General features: G+C 46.0%; 1 protein-coding gene across 1 annotated transcript in view; it reads left to right on the top strand.

The window, feature by feature from the left end:
- LOC311104991 (uncharacterized protein) overlaps positions 1 to 12649 on the top strand; it is a gene marked incomplete at its 5' end in the record, with an annotated part of 13387 nt that extends 738 nt beyond the window's left edge. The window contains 10 exons of the mRNA XM_084146977.1: positions 3243 to 3407; positions 3567 to 3638; positions 3773 to 3826; positions 3959 to 4030; positions 4721 to 4795; positions 5598 to 5621; positions 8652 to 8726; positions 8884 to 9012; positions 11201 to 11306; positions 11546 to 12649. Coding sequence (XP_084003103.1) covers positions 3243 to 3407; positions 3567 to 3638; positions 3773 to 3826; positions 3959 to 4030; positions 4721 to 4795; positions 5598 to 5621; positions 8652 to 8726; positions 8884 to 9012; positions 11201 to 11306; positions 11546 to 11644 — 871 coding nt within the window. The 3' untranslated portion in view covers positions 11645 to 12649. The remainder of the gene's footprint in view (positions 1 to 3242; positions 3408 to 3566; positions 3639 to 3772; positions 3827 to 3958; positions 4031 to 4720; positions 4796 to 5597; positions 5622 to 8651; positions 8727 to 8883; positions 9013 to 11200; positions 11307 to 11545) is intronic.
- Between the last annotated feature and the right edge of the window lie 600 nt (positions 12650 to 13249).

Genomic DNA, 13249 nt, shown 5'->3' with positions numbered 1-13249 from the left:
TTACCCTCTCCCCTAGCCTCTAACCTTTACCCTCTCCCCCTAGCCTCTAACCTTTACCCTCTCCCCCTAGCCTCTAACCTTTACCCCTGCTCCCCCTAGCCTCTAACCTTTACCCTCTCCCCCTAGCCTCTAACCTTTACCCTCTCCCCCTAGCCTCTAACCTTTACCCTCTCCCCCTAGCCTCTAACCTTTACCCTCTCCCCCTAGCCTCTAATCTTTACCCTCTCCCCCTAGCCTCTAACCTTTACCCTCTCCCCCTCTCCCCCTAGCCTCTAACCTTACCCTCTCCCCCTAGCCTCTAACCTTTACCCTCTCCCCCAGCCTCTAACCTTTACCCTCTCCCCTCTCCCCCTCTCCCCTCTCCCCCTAGCCTCTAACCTTTACCCTCTCCCCCTGCCTCTAACCTTTACCCTCTCCCCTCTCCCCCTAGCCTCTAACCTTTACCCTCTCCCCCTAGCCTCTAACCTTTACCCTCTCCCCCTAGCCTCTAACCTTTACCCTCTCCCCCTAGCCTCTAACCTTTACCCTCTCCCCCAGCCTCTAACCTTTACCCTCTCCCCTCTCCCCCTCTCCCCTCTCCCCCTAGCCTCTAACCTTTACCCTCTCCCCCTAGCCTCTAACCTTTACCCTCTCCCCCTAGCCTCTAACCTTTACCCTCTCCCCCTCTCCCCCTAGCCTCTAACCTTTACCCTCTCCCCCTCTCCCCCTCTCCCCCTCTCCCCCTAGCCTCTAACCTTTACCCTCTCCCCCTAGCCTCTAACCTTTACCCTCTCCCCCTAGTCTCTAACCTTTACCCTCTCCCCCTCTCCCCCTAGCCTCTAACCTTTACCCTCTCCCCCTAGCCTCTAACCTTTACCCTCTCCCCCTAGCCTCTAACCTTTACCCTCTCCCCCCTCTCCCCCTAGTCTCTAACCTTTACCCTCTCCCCCTAGCCTCTAACCTTTACCCTCTCCCCCTCTCCCCCTAGCCTCTAACCTTTACCCTCTCCCCCTAGCCTCTAACCTTTACCCTCTCCCCCTAGCCTCTAACCTTTACCCTCTCCCCCTCTCCCCCTAGCCTCTAACCTTTACCCTCTCCCCCTCTCCCCTAGCCTCTAACCTTTACCCTCTCCCCCTAGCCTCTAACCTTTACCCTCTCCCCCTCTCCCCCTAGCCTCTAACCTTTACCCTCTCCCCCTAGCCTCTAACCTTTACCCTCTCCCCCTCTCCCCCTAGCCTCTAACCTTTACCCTCTACCCCTAGCTTCTAACCTTACCCTCTCCCCCTAGCCTCTAACCTTTACCCTCTCCCCCTAGCCTCTAACCTTTACCCTCTCCCCTCTCCCCCTAGCCTCTAACCTTTACCCTCTCCCCTAGCCTCTAACCTTTACCCTCTCCCCCTAGCCTCTAACCTTTACCCTCTCCCCCTCTCCCCCTAGCCTCTAACCTTTACCCTCTCCCCCTCTCCCCCTCTCCCCCTAGCCTCTAACCTTTACCCTCTCCCCCTCTCCCCCTAGCCTCTAACCTTTACCCTCTCCCCCTCTCCCCCTCTCCCCCTAGCCTCTAACCTTTACCCTCTCCCCCTCTCCCCCTAGCCTCTAACCTTTACCCTCTCCCCCTCTCCCCCTCTCCCCCTAGCCTCTAACCTTTACCCTCTCCCCCTCCCCCTCTCCCCCTCTCCCCCTAGCCTCTAACCTTTACCCTCTCCCCCTAGCCTCTAACCTTTACCCTCTCCCCCTAGCCTCTAACCTTTACCCTCTCCCCCTCTCCCCTAGCCTCTAACCTTTACCCTCTCCCCCTAGCCTCTAACCTTTACCCTCTCCCCCTAGCCTCTAACCTTTACCCTCTCCCCCTAGCCTCTAACCTTTACCCTCTCCCCCTCTCCCCCTCTCCCCCTCTCCCCCTAGTCTCTAACCTTTACCCTCTCCCCCTAGCCTCTAACCTTTACCCTCTCCCCCTAGCCTCTAACCTTTACCCTCTCCCCCTAGCCTCTAACCTTTACCCTCTCCCCCTAGCCTCTAACCTTTACCCTCTCCCCCTAGCCTCTAACCTTTACCCTCTCCCCCTAGCCTCTAACCTTTACCCTCTCCCCCTCTCCCCCTCTCCCCCTCTCCCCCTAGTCTCTAACCTTTACCCTCTCCCCCTAGCCTCTAACCTTTACCCTCTCCCCCTAGCCTCTAACCTTTACCCTCTCCCCCTAGCCTCTAACCTTTACCCTCTCCCCCTAGCCTCTAACCTTTACCCTCTCCCCCTCTCCCCCTCTCCCCCTCTCCCCCTAGCCTCTAACCTTTACCCTCTCCCCCTAGTCTCTAATCTTTACCCTCTCCCCCTCTCCCTCTATCCTCTAACATCTCACCTGATCTTAAACTACTAGGATATGTAGTATGACACACACATAGGGTCTGACATCACAACAATTGTCTTTCCTAATGCCACAGGCTTTCCGGACACCAGTTTTGGTTGAATTGCAGTCTGCCTCTCCACTATCTTTCCACATGTTTATCATTCAAAGAGTATAACATTGCACCCTTCTCCTTCCATCACAAGTCAATGAGATCAGAATTAATCATGTCATGTTAGTGATTCAGAGCGAAATCAGTGTGAAATTGTTTTTCAAATCTACTACTACCTGCCACTACTAAATCTACTACTACTACCGGTCACTACTAAATCTACTACTACTACCGGTCACTACTAAATCTACTACTACTACCTGCCGCTACTAAATCTACTACTACTACCGGTCACTACTAAATCTACTACTACTACTACTACTACTACTACTAATACTACTACCTGCCACTACTAAATCTACTACTATTGTACTTCAATGTGTTTCATTCTAACAGTACCATATAATTATATTATTTCAACAGATATAGTGTCTCGACCGAGGTAGTGGCCCCTGACAGTCCGACCCCTAGTACTGACTCCAGGTGAGATCTACTGTACCTGTCTACTGAGAGAGACCACCTGTTATATATACTGTACCTGGGGCCTCCCGAGTGGCGCAGCGGTCTAAGGCACTGCATCGCAGTGCTTGAGGCGTCACTACAGACCCGGGTTCGATCCGGGCTGTGTGGCGACCGGGAGACCTATGAGGCGGCGCACAATTGGCCCAGCGTCGTCTGGGTTAGGGGAGGGTTTGGCCGGCCGGGATGTCCTTGTCCCATCGCGCTCTATCGACTACTTGTGGCGGGCCGGGCGCATGCACGCTGACACGGTCACCAGTTGTACAGTGTTTCCTCCTGGCTTCCGGGTTAAGCGAGCTGTGTGTCAAGAAGCAGTGCGGCTTGGCAGAGTCGTGTTTCGGGGGACGCATGGCTCTCGACTTTCGCCTCTCCCGAGTCCGTACCGGAGTTGCAGCGATGGGACAAGACTGTAACTACCAATTGGACATCATGAAATTGGGGAGAAAAAGGGCTAAAAAGTACAAAAATAAATAAATAGATAAAATAGATATACTGTACCTGTCTACTGAGAGACGTGCTTGTATCACTTTCATTGACGTTTTTACACTTGGATCCACATTGCTCATGACGAGTCAGAGCTTTAAATTATCTGTTTTAATCTGTTTTCTGTTTTAAAGTGTGAATGAAAATATGTTGGAGGCCCTTGCAGACGACGTTATCCCCATCGACAGGGACACAAACACAACAAGGTATTTGAATGTTTCACTGTGTGCATCCTATACTAGTGTATATTTGTAAACCCCAATGTTAGAATTGAGCTCTGTCTCCAGACTAACTGTGGTGTTCTCTCTCTTTCTCTCTCTCTCTCTCTCTCTCTCTACAGACTGACATGGAAGAGGTCCTGGGACGTCAACCCTATCACTACCACAGACAAGAGGTGAATGAACCTCCTCACAGATCGTCACTTATATAGATCCACACTGCCACCTCCCAAGCCCACATCAAACCACCCATCCATCCATGACCCCAGGGGGTTGTACTAAAAGCCTTTTATGTTCTCTCATGTCAGTGAGGATGAGGAGGATGAGGAGCAGGAGGAGCAGGAGGATCCACAGGTATCCCTGGTCACGGTTCAGAAACAGTAAGCCACCTCTATATTAAAGGCTCTGGAAATCCCCCACCCCCCACCACTGAATCACTCCTCACACACACACCCTCAGCCTCTTTCTATAACCTCCATCAGTAACACCCTCAGCCTCTTTCTATAACCTCCATCAGTAACACCCTCAGCCTCTTTCTATAACCTCCATCAGTAACACCCTCAGCCTCTTTCTATAACCTCCATCAGTAACACCCTCAGCCTCTTTCTATAACCTCCATCAGTAACACCCTCAGCCTCTTTCTATAACCTCCATCAGTAACACCCTCAGCCTCTTTCTATAACCTCCATCAGTAACACCCTCAGCCTCTTTCTATAACCTCCATCAGTAACACCCTCAGCCTCTTTCTATAACCTCCATCAGTAACACCCTCAGCCTCTTTCTATAACCTCCATCAGTAACACCCTCAGCCTCTTTCTATAACCTCCATCAGTAACACCCTCAGCCTCTTTCTATAACCTCCATCAGTAACACCCTCAGCCACAGACTGAACTGGTGCTGCTGTATATAGGACATAGTTCAGATATATACCCGTTACCACTTTCCCTTACATCTCTAGTAAACTGATCTCTTTACATCCATCACTATGTACATGATGTTACTGTATCTTGCTATGGGAGTGGTATGAATGATGTCTTAATGGTTTGTGTTTGTTTGTGTGTGTGTTGTAGGTCATCTGAGAGTGATTCTCCATGGGATAGATGGAGTGCACCTACTGTCTATAAAGAGAAGGAGACTGAGAAAAGGTATGACCTTTATCATTTTACAATCCCTATAGGACTTACTAGTCTTTATTTTACAACACAATGCCTTTAATCATTTACTAACATTATCAGCATAATGTTAGAAGCATGTCAGAGAGAGAGAGAGAGAGAGAGAGAGATTTTAATTGTCTTTATTATTTTGGAACTTTTGTGAGTGTAATATTTACTGTTCATTTTTTATTGTTTATTTCACTTTTGTTTACTATCTACTTCACTTGCTTTGGCAATGTTAACATACGTTTCCCATGCCAATAAAGAGCGATAGAGAAAGAAAGAGTGAGGTAATGGTTAACTGCAGTATGACTAGAAGGGGAGGAGAGGTCGGTCAGTTAAGGTAGGGTAACACTACAGGAAAGAAGTGTCAGAACACACCTTTATTAGCCAGTAAAGCAGCCAGAGACACATCATCCCTGTCATTCATCTACATACCTCTGGAAGGGGGAACGACTGGTAGAAGGAGACATACTCTTTATAAGGAGCCATAAAGCTTAGCATCACAGAGAAGTGAAATCAAAAAGTCTAGCTGGTTGTCTATTGACACACAGCTTAGCATCACCGTTGAGAAGTGACAAGTTAGAAGAAGAAGTGACAAGTTAGAGACTTGGATGAGAACCCACTTGGACACACACTGGTTGAATCAACATTGTTTCCACGTCATTTCAATGAAATTACGTTGAACCAACGTGGAATAGACATTGAATTGACGTCTGTGCTCAGTGTGGCTATTGGAAGCCATTCTCTAGAAGTGGATGTTCTGACTGATATTACTGTCTCTCCATCACAGAGACCCAGAGCCTTCAATGGACCGGTGAGTGTATCATGTTATCTGTCTTACACAGCAACATCTTAATATCTCTTCATGTTTCCTCTAAATCTTTACAACATTCTCTTTGCTGCTGTGCTAAGGAAGGGGTAAGGGAAACCTAATGCATGTTGTAGTTGGAGATAGGGTAGGGACTCTATGATAGTAAGGAATCTATTGGTAGTAAGATAGGAAACCAAATACATGTGATATTTTGGGGACACTAAAGATGAATCCAGGAGAAACTGTGAGAGTCATAGTACATTACATTTACATTTAAGTCATTTAGCAGACGCTCTTATCCAGAGCGACTTACAAATTGGTGCATTCAACTTATGATAGCCAGTGGGACAACCACTTTTTTTCTTCTTTTTTTTATGGGGGGGGTGGGGGAGGTAGAAGGATTACTTTATACTATTCCAGGTATTCCTTAAAGAGGTAGGGTTTCAAGTGTCTCCGGAAGGTGGTCAGTGACTCCGCTGTCCTGGCGTCGTGGGGGAGCTTGTTCCACCATTGGGGTGCCAGAGCAGCAAATAGCTTTGACTGGGCTGAGTGGGAACTGTGCTTCCGTAGAGGTAGGGGAGCTAGCAGGCCAGAGGTGGATGAACGTAGTGCCCTCGTTTGGGTGTAGGGTCTGATCAGAGCCTGAAGGTAAGGAGGTGCCGTTCCCCTCACATCTCCGTAGGCAAGCACCATGGTTTTGTAGTAGATGCGAGCTTCAACTGGAAGCCAGTGGAGTGTGTGGAGGAGCGGGGTGACATGAGAGAACTTGGGAAGGTTGAACACCAGACGGGCTGCGGCATTCTGGATGAGTTGTAGGGGTTTAATGGCACAGGCAGGGAGCCCAGCCAACAGCGAGTTGCAGTAATCCAGACGGGAGATGACAAGTGCCTGGATTAGGACCTGTGCCGCTTTCTGTGTAAAGTAGGGTCGTACTCTGCAAATGTTGTAGAGCATGAACCTGCAGGATTGGGTCACCGCTTTGATGTTAGCGGAGAACGACAGGGTGTTGTCCAGGGTCACACCAAGGTTCCTTGCACTCTGGGAGGAGGACACAATGGAGTTGTCTACCGTGATAGTACATACATGTTATCCAGGAGAAACTGTGAGGTCATAGTACATACATGTTATCCAGGAGAAACTGTGAGGGTCATAGTACATACATGTTATCCAGGAGAAACTGTGAGGTCATAGTACATACCGGTTATCCAGGAGAAACTGTGAGGGTCATAGTACATACCGGTTATCCAGGAGAAACTGTGAGGTCATAGTACATACAGGTTATCCAGGAGAAACTGTGAGGTCATACAGTGAGGGAAAAAAGTATTTGATCCCCTGCTGATTTTGTACGTTTGCCTTCTGACAAAGACAAGATCAGTCTATAATTTTAATGGTAGGTTTATTTCAACAGTGAGAGGTAGAATAGCAACAAAAAAATCCAGAAAAACGCATGTCAAAAATGTTATAAATTGATTTGCATTTTAATGAGGCTAATAAGTATTTGACCCCTCTGCAAAACATGACTTAGTACTTGGTGGCAAAACCCTTGTTGGCAATCACAGAGGTCAGACGTTTCTTGTAGTTGGCCACCAGGTTTGCACACATCTCAGGAGGGATTTTGTCCCACTCCTCTTTGCAGATCTTCTCCAAGTCATTAAGGTTTCGAGCCTGATGTTTGGCAACTCGAACCTTCAGCTCCCTCCACAGATTTTCTATGGGATTAAGGTCTGGAGACTGGCTAGTCCACTCCAGGACCTTAATGTGCTTCTTCTTGAGCCACTCCTTTGTTACCTTGGCCGTGTGTTTTGGGTCATTGTCATGCTGGAATACCCATCCACGACCCATTTTCAATGCCCTGGCTGAGGGAAGGAGGTTCTCACCCAAGATTTGACGGTACATGGCCCTGTCCATCGTCCCTTTGATGCGGTGAAGTTGTCCTGTCCCCTTAGCAGAAAAACACCCCCAAAGCATAATGTTTCACCCTCCATGTTTGACGGTGGGGATGGTGTTCTTGGGGCCATAGGCAGCATTCCTCCTCCTCCAAACAGGGCGAGTTGAGTTGATGCCAAACAGCTCGATTTTGGTCTCATCTAACCACAACACTTTCACCCAGTTCTCCTCTGAATCATTCAGATGTTCATTGGCAAACTTCAGACGGGCCTGTATATGTGCTTTCTTGAGCAGGGGGACCTTGCGGGCGCTGCAGGATTTCAGTCCTTCACGGCGTAGTGTGTTACCAATTTTTTTCTTGGTGAATATGGTCCCATCTGCCTTGAGATTATTGACAAGATCCTCCCGTGTAGTTCTGGGCTGATTCCTCACCGTTCTCATGATCATTGCAACTCCACGAGGTGAGATCTTGCATGGAGCCCCAGGCCAAGGGAGATTGACAGTTCTTTTGTGTTTCTTCCATTTGCGAATAATCGCACCAACTGTTGTCACCTTCTCACCAAGCTGCTTGGCGATGGCCTTGTAGCCCATTCCAGCCTTGTGTAGGTCTACAATCTTGTCCTTGACATCCTTGGAGAGCTCTTTGGTCTTGGCCATGGTGGAGAGTTTGGAATCTGATTGATTGATTGCTTCTGTGGACAGGTGTCTTTTATACAGCTAACAAACTGAGATTAGGAGCACTCCCTTTAAGAGTGTGCTCCTAATCTCAGCTCGTTACCTGTATAAAAGACACCTGGGAGCCAGAAATCTTTCTGATTGAGAGGGGGTCAAATACTTATTTCCCTCATTAAACTGCAAATCAATTCATAACATTTTTGACATGCGTTTTTCTGGATGTTTTTGTTGTTATTCTGTCTCTCACTGTTCAAATAAACCTACCATTAAAATTATATACTGATCATTTCTTTGTCAGTGGGCAAACGTACAAAATCAGCCGGGGATCAAATACTTTTTTCCCCTCACTGTAGCAGTATAGCCTGTCCTGTGTTTTCCTGTCCCATTCTATTGATCTGCTATGTTCTATTTCACCCATAATAACAAATCTACCCTGACACACTGTCTGGTATACAATATTATTTCCTCTAGTTCTAACTCCTACTCCAGCACCTTGGACAGTTCTGCAAACCAGAGACCCAAGTCACCAGACACTGAGTCCAAGAAGTGAGTGAATCATGAGAAGGATGGGGGTATAACTTTAGAAGTACAGTGAGTAATAACAGTTACCATAGTAGTGATGGTTACTATCAATGTGATGGTTACAATAAGTTTCTCTCTCTCTCAACCCTTTACCCCCCACCCCCACCCTTCTCTCTCTCAGGGGTTTTGTGTATCTGAAGGAGTATGTGAATGCTACAGACCTAACCAAACACAACACTAGAGACGATCCTGACTATGTAACGTCTAGTTCTAGCAGCCATTTCTACAGCAGCCCCTCCTCTTCCACCAGGTAACAATACTTTGTCCACTCCTCCATTTGAAAACAACTCCTAGGCCCTTGTTGTTCAAATCTGAAGGAACCCAGATAGGTGTAATCAACACGGCAGAAGGAAGCTACAAGGCTAGATGGGTGGAGTGGGGTCATCTCCATATTCAAATCAAACTTTATTGCTTACACCTATCCGGTTCCTTCAGATTGGCAAAGAAGTGGTATGGACACCAAGGTTAAAATAAATAAAAAAATAGGTCATTTAGCAGACGCTCTTATCCAGAGCGACTTACAGGAGCAATTAGGGTTAAGTGCCTTGCTCAAGGGCACATCGACAGATTTTTCACCTAGTCGGCTCGGGGATTAGAACCAGCGACCTTTCGGTTACTGGTGCCACGCTCTTAACCACTAAGCTACCTGCCGCCCAGGTTATTATAGTAAATGAAAACTGAAACTAAAATAAAAATAAAATTGGAAAAACGATTTAGTAAACTGAAATAAAAATGAAAACTATTATCTTTGACTGAAAAAATAAACGTTAGAGTTTTTTTTCATGTAAACTTTGGCCAAAAATCTAATGGGGTTTTCAAGCTTTTTTTCTTCCTAATGTGGTTTTCGAGCTTCTGAATCTGGCAGGTAAATGCCGATGTTTCAAATAGACATAGCTTGTGCATCACTGTCATTAGCGATCACTAGCTAACAGGGAAGAAATCCGAGGGTGAGCACAGAGCGTGACTGGGCCAAGCTAGAACAGCTTGTCAAATTGTTGGAGCCGTTCGCAATCCACACCGACCAACTTCAAACTGACAGCCAGTCGCTGTCTGATGTGTTGCTGTGCCTTCTCAACCTTGAGGTACACTTGCAGTCACTACTGTTGCAAAACAGTTGGCACAGGTCCTCCTGACGTCACTGTGTGAGCGCTTTGCATGCATACTGAATCACTGTCACTGTCCAGCCGGAGGGTTACCTGGCAGGGCATTAAGTGCCCCGTGTGAGCTGTGGAAATACCTGGAAGAGGTAAAGGGGGGTATGTTTACAGAGTCACCTCTCCAGTTCTGGCAGGATGGCTGTTTATCCAAAGCTGTGTCCTGTAGGACTGGATCTGGTGTCTGCCCCTGCATCCCAAGAGTTCTAAACCAGAAAATCTCCCACTGGCTGGCTGGCAGGCTGGCTGGCTGGCTGGCTGGCTGACTGGCTGACTGGCTGGCTGGCAGGCTATGAACTGATAGATTTGTGAAGAAGTGTTTTTGCTGCTTTTGTTTCAGCTGTTTCTAGTAACCCTATTTGAAGGGGTTTAGTCAGTGAGACATGGGGTTAGTCAGTGAGACATGTTTAATATTACATGACTTAATCTGTTGATTCTTCCTCTCTCTGTCTGTCAGATAACGGTAAAGGTACTCGATTCTTTTGACATCTGCTACTAAAGTTTAAAAAGCATTGGTTTGGTGTAAACATGGGCAAGAGAGTTTCCTTCCACTATATTTCTTGCACCAGTCTAGGCACTTATCCTTTAAATCCAAGTCACATTAGGATTGATTTATAATTTAAACCTAACCAAACCTATTTCCAGGCCACGGAGTTGTATGGAGTCTAGTGGCCAAAAGCCTGTGTTTGCATGGGTAGCGACATTGAGGACTTTCACCATTTTGATTTAGTCAACTGAGCGGGACTCCCAACTTCATCCCGATGACCCGGTTGGCATGACATGATGACCCGGTTGGAGTCGTGACAGCCGGGTCATCAGGAGGGATCAGCCAATTCATTTTACTAGTGAAGAAGTAAATGTACTACTTCAAAATGGAGATGGCCTCAATGGCGCTGCTCATGTTGTCACAGATACAGATACAGAGATGTTATGTCTATCACCTTATGTATAAACTATAGGCCTACAACAGAAATGGCTCCTAGCCTCTCACCAATAGGCTACTTTCTAAAACTGAAACTAAATAATATACAACCGAAACAGAAATGCTTTTATTAAACTGAAAGTAAATAAAAAAGTGTAAATAAAGTCTGAAAACCAACTGAAACTAAACTTCAAATAAAACTCTAAAAACGAATAACTAATATTAAATCACAAAACTATAATAACCCTGGAAACGCGTACCATTTTGTCTTGCCTTGGCTGGAAACTTGTAGATACAGGCTTTGACCAATAGAGCTATGTCCCATGCTGAACACCCCCTCCCCCCCCCCCCCCATCTACTAGGTCTGCCATGACGTCTGCCTGTACGTATTGTGGAGAGCAGGTGGGCAACGATGCCAAGATCACCATCGAGCACCTAAACATCTCCTGCCACCCGGCCTGCTTCAAGGTAACTAAACCTGGTTATTAACATGTTATATGTTAAACTCTGGTTACAATCATGTTTATAGGTTATACACTTTGACCCTGTATCAACTGTAGTGGCTGCGGTAGTTGTAAAAGTGGTTGTTTCAGTGGTGTAGCAGCCGTGTTGCTAGCAGGTAAAATTATTGCAGACTAGAACTAAGCCGAAGCGTTCATATAGTCTTGGCTGTGTTACATTAACAATATGCTATGTTGTTGTTGCAGTGTGGTGTTTGCAGTAAGCCAATGGGAGACTTTCTGTTCAACATGTTCCTGCACAAAGGGACCGTCCACTGTGAGAGCTGCTACTCCAACGTCTTCTAGGATGCTTCCTTTCCTTGTCTCTTTTCCTTCACGGCCACAGAGGTGACAAGACTGGATGGCTGATAGAACTGCTCTCTCCCATCAAGGCCTGTCATCTGCTAACAGACAGGGACACTGCACCTTTAGTTTGACATGAATTTCCATGGGTCAGATTTTGTTTTCATACCTTTGTATGGATCCTACTGAATTGAATGAGGTTAACACTGGAATACTATGGCAGTTATTCTATGGTTTAGGGTTGGTAAAGATAATAATATGATCATATTACTGATATAGTTGAATCTTCCGTCCGTTTGCATGTCCACCTTTTTTTTGCCTTTAATTCTCCTTAAAGGCCCATTGCAGTCAATAACATGATTTTCCTGTGTTTTATATATATTTCCACACTATGAGGTTGGAATAATACTGTGAAATTGTGAAAAGTATGATAATTCCCTTTTAGTAGTGTAAGAGCTCTTTGAATAGACTGCCTGAAATGTCAGCCTGTTTTGGTGGAAGGGAGTTCTGGCCTTCCATGGTGACATCACCAGGCGGTATACGTTAATAGACCAATAACAAATAAGAGTTTCAAACCTCTCTGCGAATAACAGCTAGTTTTCATGTTACATATCCCTCCCATTAGGCTTGTCCAGTTAGGACTCCCAGACAGTCCTTTGCTTGAGAAATTGCTCTTTGCTAAGAAGCTATTTTTGTTTATTTTTTACCATTTTAATTGGAAACAATCACAGTAAGATACCTAATTGTTACACAGAAATGGTTTGACATTGAGATAAAAACGGCTGCAGTGGACCTTTAATGTCGTAACTTGGTGAATGTATTGTGAAATATGAAGATACTGTATGTAAATATTTAACAGGGAACTGGCTATGTAGATTGGTGGTTGGGTACAATTTTCTACTTTCAAGCTTGACAATGCAAAGTAAATACACATTTTTTTTCTCCAGTTTTTAATTGCCTTTGACGTTTTGTCTCACAATAACAATAAAACGGATTTATATAAACATGATATAAATATGTTTTGTACATGGAGTGTTGACAAGACTGTTGAAAAGAGCAGTTATGGCGACAGGTTTGAGACCTATAGAACAAGATCAAATATATTGCACAAAGTTTTTCATTGCAGAGAGGAGTAACAAAACATCTACTGTAACTTTGACATACATTAGGCCCTTTGGTGCCACAGATGCTACAGACCCCTCAATATACCAGACACCTCAAGTGGATGGCATTATAATAATAATAATAATAATATGCCATTTAGCAGACGCTTTTATCCAAAGCGACTTACAGTCATGCGTGCATACATTATTATTATAATTTTTTGTGTATGGGTGGTCCCGGGGATCGAACCCACTACCTTGGCGTTACAAGCGCCATGCTCTACCAGCTGATACTGTATATATTTTCACATCTTCTCTATCCTCTACAGTCTACACTACCGATAGTTCAGTAGCAGTTCATTGATTCTTATTGCTGGTCCACATCTCTCTGGTTTGCGGATCCACTTTGGCCACGCCCCACTGTTTAGGGGTGCAGGTCTCTGGACAAATAGATGGCTTTATTTCCTTGTCCTTTTTCAGTCAAAAAATACTGACAATAAGGAAC

The sequence above is a fragment of the Coregonus lavaretus genome (genome assembly GCF_964263955.1).
Source record: "Coregonus lavaretus genome assembly, chromosome: 29".
In the NCBI taxonomy this organism is placed as follows: domain Eukaryota; kingdom Metazoa; phylum Chordata; class Actinopteri; order Salmoniformes; family Salmonidae; genus Coregonus; species Coregonus lavaretus.
Note: the sequence above shows the minus strand (reverse complement) of the source record. Positions and strands in the feature narration are given on the sequence as shown.